The sequence below is a fragment of the Haliotis asinina genome, chromosome 6 (assembly GCF_037392515.1).
Source record: "Haliotis asinina isolate JCU_RB_2024 chromosome 6, JCU_Hal_asi_v2, whole genome shotgun sequence".
NCBI classification, from domain to species: domain Eukaryota; kingdom Metazoa; phylum Mollusca; class Gastropoda; order Lepetellida; family Haliotidae; genus Haliotis; species Haliotis asinina.
Window position 1 is genome coordinate 62,677,622 of NC_090285.1, and position 16,455 is coordinate 62,694,076.

General features: G+C 38.8%; 1 protein-coding gene across 1 annotated transcript; it reads right to left on the reverse strand.

The window, feature by feature from the left end:
• Nucleotides 1–5,113: 5,113 nt before the first annotated feature.
• LOC137286301 (cleavage stimulation factor subunit 2-like) lies at nt 5,114–16,138 on the reverse strand. Its single transcript, XM_067818078.1, has 11 exons — nt 15,982–16,138; nt 12,257–12,335; nt 10,959–11,163; nt 10,306–10,413; nt 9,529–9,648; nt 8,464–8,526; nt 7,805–7,844; nt 7,279–7,377; nt 6,788–6,981; nt 6,330–6,494; nt 5,114–5,587 (listed from the first exon to the last, which is right to left on the reverse strand). Exons 1-11 carry the CDS (start codon nt 16,049–16,051, stop codon nt 5,471–5,473), a joined length of 1,260 nt encoding a protein of 419 aa, XP_067674179.1. The 5' UTR covers nt 16,052–16,138; the 3' UTR covers nt 5,114–5,470.
• Between the last annotated feature and the right edge of the window lie 317 nt (nt 16,139–16,455).

Genomic DNA, 16,455 nt, shown 5'->3' on the forward strand with positions numbered 1-16,455 from the left:
TCTTTCCACGCTGAAAACACACAGAATGTACCCATTAGGTTCATTTATATATTTTTCTCTCCTTTTGTCTCACATCAAGCAAACATTTCAATATGCTAATGAAACAGTTGCCTAATGAATTAGTTCTCTGAAAGGTATGTCACATCTGCGCCAGCTACAATAGTAGTGGTCAGTTCACAAAGACACGTATATGGTAGCCACAAAGCAGGAATCGTGACGTGGAATAATTGATTTTGTTCATAACATGCAGGAGGGTCACTTACCTTGTACATAAATTACAGGGCTCACTCGCATTCTACATGCTTTTTTAGAAATATCATCACGTGCCCCCTCCCCACACTTCCAAGGTATAAATAATGAGCAGTCAAAAAACCTTCACACAATACAAGAATCGCTCGTGCATGTACAAAAACTTGCACAAGCTCGCATCCCCAGTGTGCTAGTATGAACACAAAGCTGTATCCACAGTTTACCCAATAGTACCGGGGTGTTCAGCAGAGAGAAGTATATACAACGACACAAATATGAAACAGCCGAAATACTTTTTCGTTCTACCCAGTGCATATGTGCTGACCACCAAAACAACGGACAAACACAAGTATCATCGCAGTGGATCAGAAGCCACACATAAAGCAATGTCACTTTTGTACATGATTGTTACTGACATCGTGTCACCGAGCTAACGTCAATGTGGAAACATGGCCACTTACCCGAAATGTCCACTTTACGCCTGACAACGATGTTTGGAAATGCCCGTATGCTAATGTGTCGATATTGGCAGGCTGTGTGTCTGCAAGCAATCAGGTCACTTGCACGCCCTGCTGACTGGACATCTGGGTATTGCCCTTGATACGCACCACGGTGTGCTAGTCAAGGCACGTTTTTTCACTCGTGGGGAAGTTTATACAGCATCCGTCTTTGTGTTTTTTTCGCGAAGTTGTAAGCAGGGAGCCATGCATCTTCCTAAAAAGTCGTCCACGTGGGGTAATGAGATTTGTGGTATGTGCAGTGCTTGCATTGTCGGGTACTGGGCCCCGGGGATATAGGACCCTGAGCTTTAATCACTCTCTAATTACAGACCCGTGAAGGTCCCGGGGTAGAATAGGCCTTCAGCACTCCATGCTTGCCACAAAAGGCGACTATGCTTGTCGTAAGAGGCGACTAACGGGATCGGGTGGTCAGGCGCGCTGACTTGGTTGACACATGTCATCGGTTCCCAATTCCCAGATGCTCATGTTGTTGGTCACTGGATTGTCTGTTCCAGACTCGATTATTCAGAGACCGCCGCCATATATAGCAGGAATATTGCTGAGTGCGGCGTAAAACTAAACTCACTCACACTAATTACAGGTTATATGCATACCTTACACTATTATGCAACATATAATAATGAGGCTGTTGACTTAGTTGACACATATGACCGTATTCCAATTGCGCAGATCGATTTTCATGTTGTTGATCACTGAATTGTCTGGTCCAGACGCTATTATTTACTGAGCGCCGGCATATTGCTGGAATATTGTTGCGTGCAGCGGAAAACTAAACTCACTTGTTTCAAATGTGACTCTCATAAATAGATATTATTTAGCAAAATAAACCAGTGACCTATACACTTTTGCGGTCTACAGTCTACCTTATCTGTTGTGTCCAACAAGTTAATCAGAACGTATCCTCGTTCGCACTGACCAGCAATCTCGATATCTGACACGTATGTTTGCTGGGTAAACATAACCACATTGCCTGTTGGTCATGGCCAAGCAGTTTCTATATCACTTCTAACATTTCCTTTAAACAGGATCCTATATGCTTGTCTGTGATAGAGTAATCGGGTGGTCAGACATGCTGACTTGGTTGGTCATGTCATCGTATTCTAGTTGCTTAGACCGATGTTTATCATGCTGCTCAATTAACTGTCTGGTCCACAGTCGATTATTAATAGACCGCCGTCGTAGAGCAGGTATATTGCAGAGTGCGGCGTTGAACAGCACACAAGCAAAACAAATTGATTGGTGGTTGTTTTATATGACGTTAACCTGCACTCTAATCTTTCACGGGATGAAATACTCTGAAATAACGATACTATTAGATACAAGTAGCAAATGTGAAAAACTTTAAGCGTCAAGGCAGAACGAAAGTAAGGAGAATGGGATATGCTATAGTCAATCAGGCAATCAGTCAAACAGAAGCGATACTAAGACAGATACCAGCTTAGGTGCAAGACAAACAAACAAAAAAGAAACGTAGGCCAGTTCTCTAACGTTACTTAACTTGACTGGTTGTCCGAACGTCTGAGTCATGTGCCAGAATTTTGGCTTGTCATGTTTTTATAAGCCCAGAATGAAAGTCGTCGTTGCCCAAATTGACATGGTTCTGAGATGCTCTTGTCTCTACGTAGCGTCTTGAAGGTTTGCGTCACATCTGTTTGAAGACTGGTTGTCTTACTGCATTTAAGTTGTACATTATTTATGTTCAACATGCTTCCAGATATCTGACATCTGTTGCCCATGTGGTACACCGCTGCTTGTCTGAAGGGACGTCGAGCAACTATCTGTACTACAAACAAAAGTGTAGGAAATAGTCATATATCATATGGGTCATTCTCAAGAAAAAGGCCAAATGGTAAGAAAATTCAAAGCGTCATATTGGGTTATCACTTGATTTTTGGTTTGAATGGTCAACACATTAAATGATAATTTGCAAACAGGAAAGTAATAACATATTTCTAAAATACACATTTCAAAGTATCAACTGAAAAAAATGTCATTGGTGTAAGAAACACAAACGTTTCTCACTTTGATGTTAGATAAGAACTTTCCCACTTTTGTCCTTATTTACAAATTATTTTCTTTTTCAAATATAAATTAAATCGTTTCATTTTTTTCTCAGTAATTTCATTGTAAATTTGGCAAAATTGTCTTGGTGTAAGAAGAATAAAATGGCAACATATGGTATTTTTCTGATATAACATTTACACTTAAGACTTAACATGTGTTATATATACATTGATATTAAAGCGTTCAGTTATAAAATATCAGTCTAACTGTTAAATCATTCTTTTGAAATATTTAAATCTTAGCAAATATGCATGTTGCAACTGTCCAATGATATTTTTGTTACCCCACTGACAAGACCCATTACACCACTAAACTTTCTGGAGCAATAAGCCAAATCAGTTACTTAATAATCATTTGAGAATGGTTTTCCAACATGCGGCATTGAAAAACATAGTATCAACAGGTAAGAACAAAATGTACGAGTTCAAAGAATATTTTGACACCAATGACATCTTGTGTTACACCACTGATTTTTCTAGACAAGTTCTAGTGATATCGTTACACCAATGACATCTATTGTTGCACCACTGGTTTTTCTAAATTAACTTCAAAGATAATTCACATTAATTGTGTTTATTTGATTATTAACAGATTTGAACAGCCCAATAACAAATTTTGAACACTAAGATTAATTTTATAAATTTTCCAGAAACGTAATATTAAAATCAATAAAGGAACATATTGTAGTGGTATCGTTACACCAATGACATCTTTGGTTACACCAGAGATTCTGCAGTTGAAACACAAAATGTGAAAAACGGCGATTCTGTTCTCTGCTATTTAAACACACTTGGTGAAACAAGCAGCAAAATAGAACATTTCAGATCGCCATTTGTAAAATTTATAATCAAAGAAGTTAAAAATTCAGCCTTGTTCCAAATTTGTCAGTGGCATAACAAATTTAGCAAACCACAACTCACAAACTGTTGCAACATAACATTTTCATGTATTTCTTTAACAAAAATTGCTACAGACATTTAATGTATACTGGATAAATACAATGCAAAGGAGTTGATTCCTGTAAACAAGTGACTTACAAGTGACTCAAATGAACATTTTGTTAGTGGTGTAACAAAAACTGTCAATAGTGTAAAAATTTTCCCCTATTGCTATTTCTAACACCAAGGACTGTGACATGTTGGACATTCATTTTTTTCATCATAGATCATTTGTACTTTAAAAAGGTAAACCATTTGTATGCCTGAAGGGCCATTTGTATGTTAGCACATGCAGTATTCAAACATCAGTATCAGTATTCAAACCACTGTATCAGTATTCGTTGAGTTTGAGTGAAATGAAACATTGCCAAAACAGCTGAAAACAAATGATTCTGAAACACCAGCACCAGACCTAGGCACAGCAGCATGTAGAAGACAGACTTCCCATGGAGCTGGTGACAGCTGAGCACTGGTAGTTGTGCATAAGTTCCGAGGGGCTTTAAGCACGGGGTTTTTTTCTTGGTTTTCGAGAGCAAAGTCTGTCCCATGTTCTACCAGTGAAAAGGAACCGGTCCCTCAGTCCGAGGACAAAGGGTGACACCTGAGAAACAGGTCTTATGGAATTACCATTTTGTAACCATGCAATGGCCTGCTTCTGTTGTGAGCACTGTTCTGTCTGCACTGTGGCATGGTGAAGAAAGTTGCGAGGTAATAGTGCATGTAGTCTTTTAAAGGAATATTTGCCTTAGATGAGATTGATCAGTAGTCTGAGGCATCACCAAAATAGTGTTCAGAACCATAATTGCTCACGTGTGTGTTGCTGATATATGGTAAACATAAGTTCACCTCACAAATGAGATTTTAGGGGATCTGTGGTTGTCAGGAAGGACTACCAGTTGATGGATATTCCCAGTTAGAATATACTGGTCCTCAGCAAACCATGATGAGTGTTCGAGTTCAGCCAACAAACTGGATGACCAGGGGATCCTTTCATGAAGTAACCTTTACTAAGGTTAATCTAACTCCCATTCTTTAAAACTGCATGAAGGTTACCTTAGTGTGCTTTTGTGCTTTGTGAAAGGAGGTCCAGGGGTTTTGAACAGGCCAGATGCAAATAATATAGACCAAACTTTCATCAGTCACCAGTTTTAGAACTTGTCCTATCTAGGAAATTAATTCTTGTCAGAAAAAGGGGCAAGACTATCTGGTAATCCAAACCACCAGTTTTTCTGACTTTGGTTGTTGTCACAAATGACACTAACCTCTTTTGTGAGTAAAGACCAAGCAGTCCATCCCTTTCTCAAGCCTACAATTTTAACACTTGACAAATACATACAAATAAAATGGTGTTTTAGATTCTTTATTCAGATAATGACAATGAAATACCAGGTAAACCTTCTTCACATGTATGCATGAACAGGTTATCTGACAAAGGAAGAAAATGCTGTGGTTGTCTGGAGGACCATAAAACAGAGAATAGCAGAAATACATTCTGGCCACTTTATTCCAGACAGATGAGCAGCTAAAAATATGTAGTTTTTAATGCTTAGATGACAACAGATATGTTTCATGGTCGTTCAAGGTGTATATTAACAAACACTGAATGTATTTTTGGCCTAAATGTGATTGACATTTTTTTTTTCAATAATACAGCCAGTTGTAAGGGGATAGCCAATTTGCCCACTGTGATGGGCTGGTCTACTGGGCACTTTTGGCAATCTGGTCCTTGAGAATGATGATGCTCTGCCTCTGCTCTGGCGGCAGCATGGAGATTTGCTGGTCGGTCAGCTGCAACACCTGCATGATGAGGGCAGCCTGCAACATGGAAAGTCAGGGGTCATATACCATGAATAATCAGAGGTCAACTGACATTAGGAGCTGAAGAGTTGGGAGTCAGAAAAACAATAAGGATCAAAGGTCTAAAAGTCGGGGGTCCCAAAATAATAAGAGTAAGGTCAGGCAACAAAGAACATCTGAAGTCAACATACATTGAATGTGAGAGTTAGGCTGGATAACATTCCCTACAGCATAACATCTCCTGCTTATGGAAAGTAATCATCCTTAGAAAAGATATAGCACAGTCCTGAGAATAATTTTACTACTGTCTTCAAAACACCTGACAAAAAGGATAGCAAGAAACATACATTCATACACTGCACTAATATTTCTAAAATGCTCTTTGTTGGCAGTATGAAGGGTGAATTAAAGGGAGCTCATTACACCATTAACTGATTCAGGGATGGAAATAATTCTTGAAATTGAATTGCTCATGTACCCCGGTACAGTGGCACTTATAAAATCACTCGCCCTGATAATTTTTCCACTATACCAGCCGATTTCTTGTTAATTATTTAAATATACAACATAATTAACAATGGAAAGTCAACTGGACACCAGTATAGCATGATATACAAATTAACTTGTCAGACAGAAAAACACACTAGACTGGGATGTCAGGCAAATGGGTTATTTCCACTCCCACCATTACTGTTATTTATTTGAGTGTATAACTCAACAGTTAACTATAGATGGAAGTACTTTGCTGTGAACCACCGACCTTCTCCTGGTCCTGTGGGGAGATCTGAGTCCCCGGTCCTCCAAGTCCACCACCCAGACCAGACATCACTCCTGCGGACAGCTGGCCAAGGTTGCCTAGGTTACCTAATGCACCTAAAGCACCCAAGGCTGACTGCATTGGTGCCTGCTGTGGAGCAGGAACCATCTAAATATAAAATATTACGTTAGAGTCTGTCAATATGAAACACTGTAAAACTACTAGACACAGTCTCGTGGAGATGCCAACTCAGTGGATACTCAATATCAGCTTTAGGTTACAATATATTCAATTCAGGGAATACTTAGTTCATATTTCAGCTATGTCAGTTTAGGAATTACAAGACAAGCAGTTATTATCTGAATGAAACCTGGGTCTATGGTATTACATGGGACAATTTGAACTGCTGCCTCCTTCACCACTGCTCCTCAACACTGGACAGACTGGCACATTTATCTAACCTGTGGTCTCATGGACGCTCCTTGTCCTCCATGTCCTCCCTGCATGGCTGGTCCTGCTTGGTGCTGCGGCATGCCCCGCGGATCCCCCATCATCCTCTGATCACGGAACTCTGATCTCTGTGGCTGACCAGGGTAGGGTCCCCCCATGTCACGATGACCTCCTGGCATTGGACCACCCATTGGACCACCCATACCTGCACCATGAAATCCTTACAATTGAAGCTCATGTAAATATCGTTACACACAAATTGTGGTACAAAATGCAACAAAGTAATTTTGCCTGTAGCTCCTTCAATGTGACTGACCCTCCATGGAGAAAATACAGTTCCCTTGTAAATGTTAACACATCTGCACGCAATGTTCAAAATTACACACAAAATAGTCAATGGAAAATCATTCTATACCTTACCTTCAGTGATAGGCACATCCTATGAAAAGCTAACCTTGGTTTTGTCACCTACAGCAAAAAGCAGTTTAAATATTCGACTCACCTGGCATTGGTCCTCTGGAGGCACCCATCATGTCCCCTGATGGACCACCCATGCCACGTGACCCCCCAGGGCCCTGTCCTGGAGCAGGACCTCGTCCACCTGGAGAGGAATATGTACACTGAAAGCTCGGATGACAAAATGCTACACAAACACCAAGTGAGGAACAAGGATGAGTACAGTCGCCAATGTTATTAATAAACTGTTGACTTAGTGATTTCAACTTCACTACACTCATTGTGTAGAAGTCACAGTATCTTTACGCTATGTCACACCATACATTTTATTTGCCTTTTGGGTAAGAATTTAGAAATAATAATGCAATATCACGACAGACGACACAAAAAATGGGCATCATACATAGTATGTGCAGACTTGAGCCTAGGACTTAATGCAAATACTTTAACCACTAGAGTAGCCCTCTTCCAATGTAAGGTTTTTTGAGGAATCAATTGGTCTTCTTGGCATTATAAACAGTACCAATTTTGTCCCAGTCTGCACACTGTGGAAGGAAGAGAGCAAAGCATACCTTGGGGAGGTCCCATCTGGTTAGGAGCTGAGGTGGAAGGCTGAAATCAAAACACAAAAGTAGTTTGATAGCAAACATATGGGCATATATAATAAAGGGGGTGTACGCAGTAAACAAACCAACATCGTAAGTGCTGAAGGTGATACATGTCAGATATGAGTGTCACATTGGGGCACCAAACAAGCATGGGAGATACAACAAATTCACTGTTGCAGTTGATCTTAATGTTTTTCTTCATGTTTTTTATTATGTTTATTACTGTACTCCAACTATATGGCAGAATCTTAAACTCATAAATTGGGGACTGAGCAATAGTCCATGTTGTTTGAGTCTGTTTGACCTTTTTATGAACTCCATGTAGACAGTCAGGCAGGTAAATGTATTCTTAAACATATTTTGGTCAGACAGTTCCAGGTGAACATATCAGCAACCATTAGCACCCAGCCTAACACTGTCAGCAAGACCACAATGGTGAATTTTGTCATCTTAATGGCAATTTACAGGCAAGATAACAACAAGTATCTTTCTTTCCCTTTAAGCAGGGACCGTCTACTCTGACCACTTCGCACTGCAGGTATTAGACTCAGTATAATAGGCCTCATGTGTTCAAAGTCAGCACTACACAGATGCAAATAGTCAGCCATCTTGTCATGACTCACCTGTCCATTGTTAGCAGCGCCGGTACTGGGCGGCACCTGGTTGGCGTCACGGTACAGCATGGCCTACAAAACAGAGCTCAAATGAAACTGGGGCTAAATGTTTAGTGGGTGTAAAGATAGAGTGACAAAGTTAGTTTGCAGTACCTATGTCTATCATACTTTAGTCTGTTTCACTTAACAATATTCCAACACATCACAGAAGTCTGTGAGTGACCAGTTTGTTTTTAGCATCATCAGGATCGATCTACACAACTGTGATATGAGTGAGCGAGTGAGTTTAGCTTTATGCCGCTTTTAGCAATATTCCAGCAGTATCACAACAGTGGACACCAGAAAGGGGCTTTGCACATTGTATCCATGTGGGAAATCGAACCCGGGTCTTCGGGATGATGAGCAATTGCTTTTACCACTATCCTGCCCACTGCCACAGAACTGAGATATGACACACATAAGTCAGTGAGCCTGACTGCATCAGTGGCTCCTTACGACAAGCATAGGGTGCTGAAGATCAGCTAAAATGCATGAGAACACAAGGAAATTATTGTTATATTCCGACAGTACTTGTTTAAAAGCAAGCATTAATTCAACATATCACACCTGTCTGTCAAAACTGAAGATGAGCCAAACAATCAAGTGATTATTATGAACAATTGACCCTGATGCCTTACACTGGCATGCTACTAACCAGGAGCTCCCTTCACAAAGCCTTTACTGTGGTTAACCTCAGTTCCCACCTTTTAACATTGTACTGCTACCTTAGTGATCTACCATCACCTTAATACTTTGTGAAAGGAGACCTTGGTCATCGAATCTTATCATAATACCATTTAGATGTCTTCCAGGTTCTTCCTATCCTGAATCTTAGAGATTTGAATTAGTAAGAGTGAGTGAGTTAATTTATAAGTCATTTTAGCAACATTCCTGCAATATTATGGTCGACAACACCAGAAATGGGCTTCATGCATTGTGCCTATGTGGAGAATCAAACCCGTATCTCTGGCATGATGAGCGACTGACTTAGCGACTAGGCTACCCCATCGCCCGAATAATAAGAGTGACATGTACCAGTGCTACTTGTGGGTCAACTATCTTCATGACAATCTGAGCCTGCAGCAAAGCGTAGGCCAACTGAGGATTCTGTAGAAGCATGTTCCTGGCTTCGTTTGGGTTGTTTTGGATACATAACTGGAACAGAACATCAAATGGTCACAACTAAACAATAATTCAACTACACATAATACTAAACAACATTTCAGTCTAATATATATCACTGGATATCACTGGATATCACTCACTCTTTAAATTTGTACTATGGCTTTACCTCATATGAGTTCATTTTCCTGAATTCATTTCTAAAAGGTTTTTATACTGTACTTTCACAGATTTACCTTGGCCTGTTCAGAGCTTAATATTTTCTGCCCCATGTCAAAACAAATGTCAATAAACTGTGCAAAGTCATTTTATGAAACATAAAACTGTTGTTTTTTATCACATCACAGTTTTCAACAAAATTAGATGAAGAGTCCTAGATATATACTTTCTTTCGTTACAACTTTTAAATTAAATTGGTCTTTGACAATAACAATAATCACCTTGTACAACACTTTGGTGTTTTTGTTTGAGAATCCAAGAATCATGAAATGAATTGATCTCCTTAGCAGATTTTAAATCAGCTACTCTTTCAACACTGTTTTTTTTCAAAATATAAGGACAAGGGCTGGTTTAAAATGAAAACATGACAAATCTCTGACATGAGAACATGAAAATACTGTTACCATTCAGAGCTGAACTTACTATATACTTATCAAGCTACTACATATATCAGGGACTTCCATGTCTAACCTTCATTTGTTTCATAAGTTCAAACATCTGTTCGGGTGGAAGACTGGCCACAGCCTTTGATATAGCTTCAGGAGCCTTCTCTGGTTCCACTGGCTCTCCATAAGGACTCTGCAAACAGTTGATAATAGGCTCAGTACAGACTTGTGACTTTTGGTTGCATTAGCTCTCATAGATAAAAAAAACGTCCCTTGAGTTTCTTTTAGCAACCAACTCTGCTTACCTCTACCACCAGTAACCAGAGAGATATCTGAATCTACTCCCTTTACAGGATCCTACACAGAGATCTGAACATACACATCTCACAGGACCCTACACAGTTATCTGAACTTACTTTTCTCACAGGATTATACACTGAGATCTGAACTTACTTTCCTCATAGGACCCTAGAGACATATCTGAAGTTACCTCTGACATAAGACCCTACACAGAGGTCTGAACTTACTTTACTCATAGAAAAATACATAGAGATCTGAACTCATCTCTGACATAGAACTCTACATAGATCTGACCTTACCCCTGAAAGAGGACCATACAAAGGGATCTGAAATTCTTTTTCTGTCCCCACACAGACATTTGCACTTACCTCTATGAGAGGTCCCAACAAAGAAACTTGCACTGATCTCAATAAGATGTCATCACAGTGTAGCACTTACTTCAATCGGCGGCCCCCCAAGGGCCTGTTGCATCCCTTTCATCTCCTCCTTGTTCTGTTCCCCTGCTGCGACACCAACACGTAGTGGTCGCCCATTGAAGTCATAGTTGTTCAGGTTTCTCATGGCACTCTGAGCTGTCTCCACATCCTGGTACTCACAGAAGCCATAACCCTTCGGTTTCCCTGTCTCCCTGTCATACACCAATCTGTAGGACAACACAACATGCACTCAATGCACTGATGTAGACTAATGTTCAATCACTGAAAATATATAATTTGGATGCCAATAATTTCCTTTAAATTTGAAGGAAGAATCTTGTTCAGTAACAGTCAACCTCTTTAAAATCAGGCGTTACTCCTTGCTAATTCAACACAACATCCCCCCATCCCACTCCCCCTCCCAACATGTGAACAAAATGGGTGCCCCCCTCCATAAAAATCATCACCTCACCATGTCATAAATTATAAAAGGTCCCCAACAGAATATCAACACCAGCCAATCAGAAAGCAGCTTTCTTAATTTCTTTCAAAATTTCACACTCGGCTCAAATATTTTGAGAAAATTAAAATCTAAAATGCTGACAAAAGAATACATGCGATCACGATACCAGCTCCGAACTTTCAATGCATCCTGATGAAATCAGAAGTAGAACCTTAAATAAAAGTAATTCTCAATGCTTTGTGCTTACATTTTCAAAGCTGAATGATTAGAAAATCCACACAAACATTCAGTTTCAAAATCTCATAAGCAATTGTTTGCATGAAAGATCGCTCTGATGAGACCTTAGGCAGCATGTCCTGTGATCTTCACAGATGCATAACATAAAACAACTGAGGATCTATTTCTTGTGATTTGGGCCAAATCTCAAGGCTAACCTGAATTTGTAGACCTACAACTGAAGCACTAGAAGCAGTTTCAGTTATTGTCAATATTGTAAAGCTATTCACATGAACCATTCAGAAATACACATCACTCTGTCATCTGAACATGGAAATATCTGCCCCTAATTCACGGAGTCAGATTTATCAGGGTGGATGATATCTATCCCCTTTGATGTCAGGGAGACACTCTCGTAATATCATACATACAGTTAAAGGTCAACAGTTTCCCTTTAATCCCAGTGTCAAACCACAGACATAGCAATCCCCAGCTCATTTTCCTGGAATATAATGGGTCTAATAATGTGTAATTTGTGTTAATTATCAGTTCAAAAGAAAAGAAGAATAAGACACACTGCCTAACACGCAGTTAAAGCCCTGATAAATATGTTTATCATCATCAGCATGATACAACCATACCTGAAACTGACAACCGGTCCTGCCTGGGCAAAGATCTCCTTCAGTTGTTCTTCTGTGGTTTCATATGGAATGTTGCCAACTGAAAACAATACATATTTTTTTCTCAGTTCAATAAGGACTCCCTTAGTAAAACACACCCTCAATACAATCTCCACCTCAATTAATCATTCAGTGATGAAGTTTGTGTGGAGAAGTGAACTTTTTCTTATTTCAACTTACTTAGCTTCACATGGAGGACTGAACTCAATCGGCTAATGAAAGATAAGTTTGGATAATGACTATGCCTTTCCAGTATACTTTCTTGCTAGAAAAAATAAGGTCTGAGATTTTCATAGTACTTATAATAATCTACTCATTCATTCTCAATAAAAGGGTGCATTTGTGTTGCCACACTCTGTGTTTTCCAATGTTTAATTCTTAAGTGGATTCTTTTGCATTTTGCAACATGTCATCAAACCACTAAAGATATGAACAGCACATCTGCCACATGTTGGGAATAAATAAAATATATACAGTTGATTGTTAATCAGGACACAAATGTTACTCTCACCGTTAATACTGTACACACTTTCAAGGACAATCAGTATGGTATTTTCAGGACAGCACGAGCAAAAAGACTGTAGTATGGGTTGCTGAAAGCCTATTCTACCCCAGGACCTTCATGGGTAGCCTTTCAACATGATCAAAGAAACTGAACAGGTAGTTAAATAATTTTACTGTCAAATTTAAACTGTGTGTCTCCAGTTTGTATTTTTAAAAACAAAATTGTCTGCTTTCTTTTATTTATGGGTTTGGGGCACTGTTTAACTTTTATGCGGACCCATGAAGGTCAGGGGTAGAACAGGCCCTCAGCAACCCTAGCAATCCAAATTTAACTTGCATGATGATTATAAACATTAATGGCCATATCACGATATCACATTTTGTGATCAGTCCATAACAACTTTGAGTAGATACGGGGACATTGTTTACAAAAAGAAATGAATGTTAATGAAACGTATGATACCAGTACATTCTGATTTTGCATTCCGAATCCAATTCAGAGCAATGTGAAAGAAACGAGCGATGTTGTGAATAAAAAGGGATAGAATAGGTAAGAATAAAAATGCACCTCATTTGTAGATCTAAAGAATATGTTGAAATGGAACAAGTATGTCTTATTCACTACTGATAAACTGATATAAACTAAAAAAATCTTCTTAACCCATAAAAACTGTGTGCTGTTGTAAATTCAGCTGTAATGAAGTTTTTACAACGTACAAATTGGTGAATCAAAAAGTACCACACCATGATGATTTCCACTAAGATAGACTTAGGACAAGTCAGAACCTATCCCAGTATTTGTCCTAAGTTAGGATGTCCCAGTGCTAGAATATTTATAAGATAGGACACCTATCCTAGACCCTAGGATCAAAGTTAGCATATCCTAGGGCTAGAATCCTATTGAGAATAGGGGCCCAGTTATTCAAGGACATTTCAAGAAAACATCCTTTCCATAATCTTTAATATTACAAGATGCCGTTGATGTTTAACTAGTATGCTGAATGGATAAGGTAGATGTGTCCATGCATTTATCATTTCATGTCTTGAATACAAATGAAAACAATATTACTGAAAACAATTGATTTGGGAGCTGTTGTATATTTCAAATGTGTTTCAAGCAGATGGTGAGGATAATGAAGTGGAAATATCCTTTTTGAGAGTAGCAAGGTAGTGAGTTAGGTGGATTTTACCCTGTTTCTTTTCTATTTCTGCAGTATCATGGCTGGTCACACCAGAAATTAATTTCACACATTGTGCCCATATAGTGATTTGAACCAAGGCCTTTGACGTGACAAGCTTGTGCCTTATCCAGTGGTAGACCCTACTGTCCCTTTTTGGCAAGGAAGAAGCAGATTTTTCAATGGTAATCGTGATGATGCCACATGGATTCTGATGTCTTCTTCAAGATAGGTGAGCCTGTGGTCAGGTTTTCAAAGAATGCTAAATTTGGATGATGTTGAAAAGCAGAGAGTGTTAGGTTTGTTTGTTGTTAAATATTTCATTTTCAAATAACTGAAAGAGTGTTTACTTGTTTCTCAGTCAAACCTTCCTGATTGTATTTAGTATAACAATTCATACAGAGAGTCATATTTTCAACATCCGGTATGACTAAGAGTGAGGGTAGGATAATATAATGTCAAACATGGATGTGAGAAATGTACATTTAAGAATTAACAGATTTGAAAATATTATCAAAGTTGCTTGGAATGATTTATGTTGCCTTTACCTAATCTTAATTTGTTCTGTCTGTTGAAGTGAAATAAGTAATACTTATTTGATAATTCATAATTTCAGAACTGTGATGCAAAAGGCAGTAATGTATGTTACATTTCATCAATTCATGTATATGTGTTCATGGAGTCCACTTAAGATACGAACACATATGACATATGAATGCCTCATTTTGAAATAATTGTGTAAATTAGAGTTGAAGTGTAAACTTCTAAAAATGTTCTTGTCTCCATATATTGGTACAAAGTGAACATCACACAAACCAAATGATGTAGTTTGAAATTATACGGATATGGTTCTGGGCAGAATATATCATGTCCTTTGAAGATCTCGATTGCAACTCTTTTATGATATTCATGACAGTTATCCATTTTTTTTACTACCAGAATGTTCTCCACTACGGTAAGTATGATGAAAATATATCCATAACACCTTCTGTTTAATACTAATCAGTGTACTGAAGTATTGCTTTCATCGCAACATATATTTTTGAAACTTGAAGCATTACTTTGAGTCTCAAAACAGTATGTTTAAAACAAAGATTACTTGACAACTCTTGTTGTATATTATATACCTAATACTCAACTCTGAAATAAACTTACAGTTAATGTATATACATAAACTTTATTTTCTGGCTTTTGATATGGTCAAATGCGCCCATTTATTGAGAATGAGTGTACTATATATCTTTTATATTTGCAACCGAGGTGAGTTGTTACTCCCCTCGTCCTTTTATCATCTTCAGTTGATGTTAACAGATATATATTTTCCAGAATAAACAGTTTTTAAACAGCTACGCCTCAGTCCACTTCATCAGCGGCCAGGACCCGCGACATGTATGATGGACACAGGACCATTGACACTACAACAAATACTTAGTTTACCAGTCACGTGCACCTGGCTGTTTAAGGGATCATTTTAGATTTTATATGATGAGGGCCCTGGGTCCTTCCCGATAGAAATGCGTGGGATCTGTGTCGCATCTGAATTCAACCAGTTCAACCTCTATACATCAGACATCGTCTTCTATTTGGCACCAACAAAAGTGTATCGGGATTTCATAAACAACTGGTACTGGAAAGAGTTCCGCCCGTACAGTAAGAAATGCAGCCTGGGGGATTTATTCCCCGATGCAATATTTCCAAAAGGGGCGCTAGTATAAATTTTTGGGGGGTTAAGGCGTTTAATGGGGGTTTAGAAGTTTGGGGGTAATATTCAAAATAAAAAATAAAATCAAATATTAATGAATTCCGTCGAATTATGATAGGCTTAACCCAAATGTGTGCGATAGAAACTCGAGATCATGCTTTGGATCCAAATACTACCAACAATAAATGATGAGTTACTCCCCTTTGCACATGACAAAACGAGATGGTTACGTGCTAGTTCATATTAAGAAGCTTTAAAATTGCACAGCATGTGCCTTCTAACTCTAATGTGCATAGCCATACCAAACACTGATCGCTGAGCTCTCTCAGCTGCCGTCATCGGCGGATTCATCTGGTTCATAATATTCGCCATTTTCGTCTTGTCTCGCACTACCTCGCGTGCTTGGTATTAAAGCTCCAGGCAGCGATGCGAGCGGAGTCGCCAAAAGATATTATGTTTGAAACTCCAGATATCGTTAAGATACGGAACCGGAAGTACAGAGGTACATTTGTTTGCATCGCAGTTATTTTCACAGTAGAGATACATACCGTTGAAATTTAGCAAAGTCAGAGACCTTACACCGGTATGTGGTCCCTGGCAAAAGGCAGACATAACATAAGTTGAACTTAATACCTAACAGTTATGCTTTAATTTGTGATGGATTCCAAATCCTATTTCGTTCGTAATAACACTCTGATCAAATAAGAATGCGTTCGATAAATGCAGCATATCTACAGAGTAAACGTTAGTCACTAAACCAAGGTGCATAATCTTTT

Excerpts from the sequence above, each read along its gene's own strand:
- LOC137286301 (XM_067818078.1), bottom strand. The coding sequence starts at position 16,051 with ATGGCGAATATTATGAACCAGATGAATCCGCCGATGACGGCAGCTGAG. Across the intron at positions 11,164-12,256 it reads GGACCGGTTGTCAGTTTCAG|ATTGGTGTATGACAGGGAGA; the intron begins GTATGGTTGTAT and ends GTTGTCCTACAG. Across the intron at positions 10,414-10,958 it reads TTGGGGGGCCGCCGATTGAA|AGTCCTTATGGAGAGCCAGT; the intron begins GTAAGTGCTACA and ends AACTGTTTGCAG.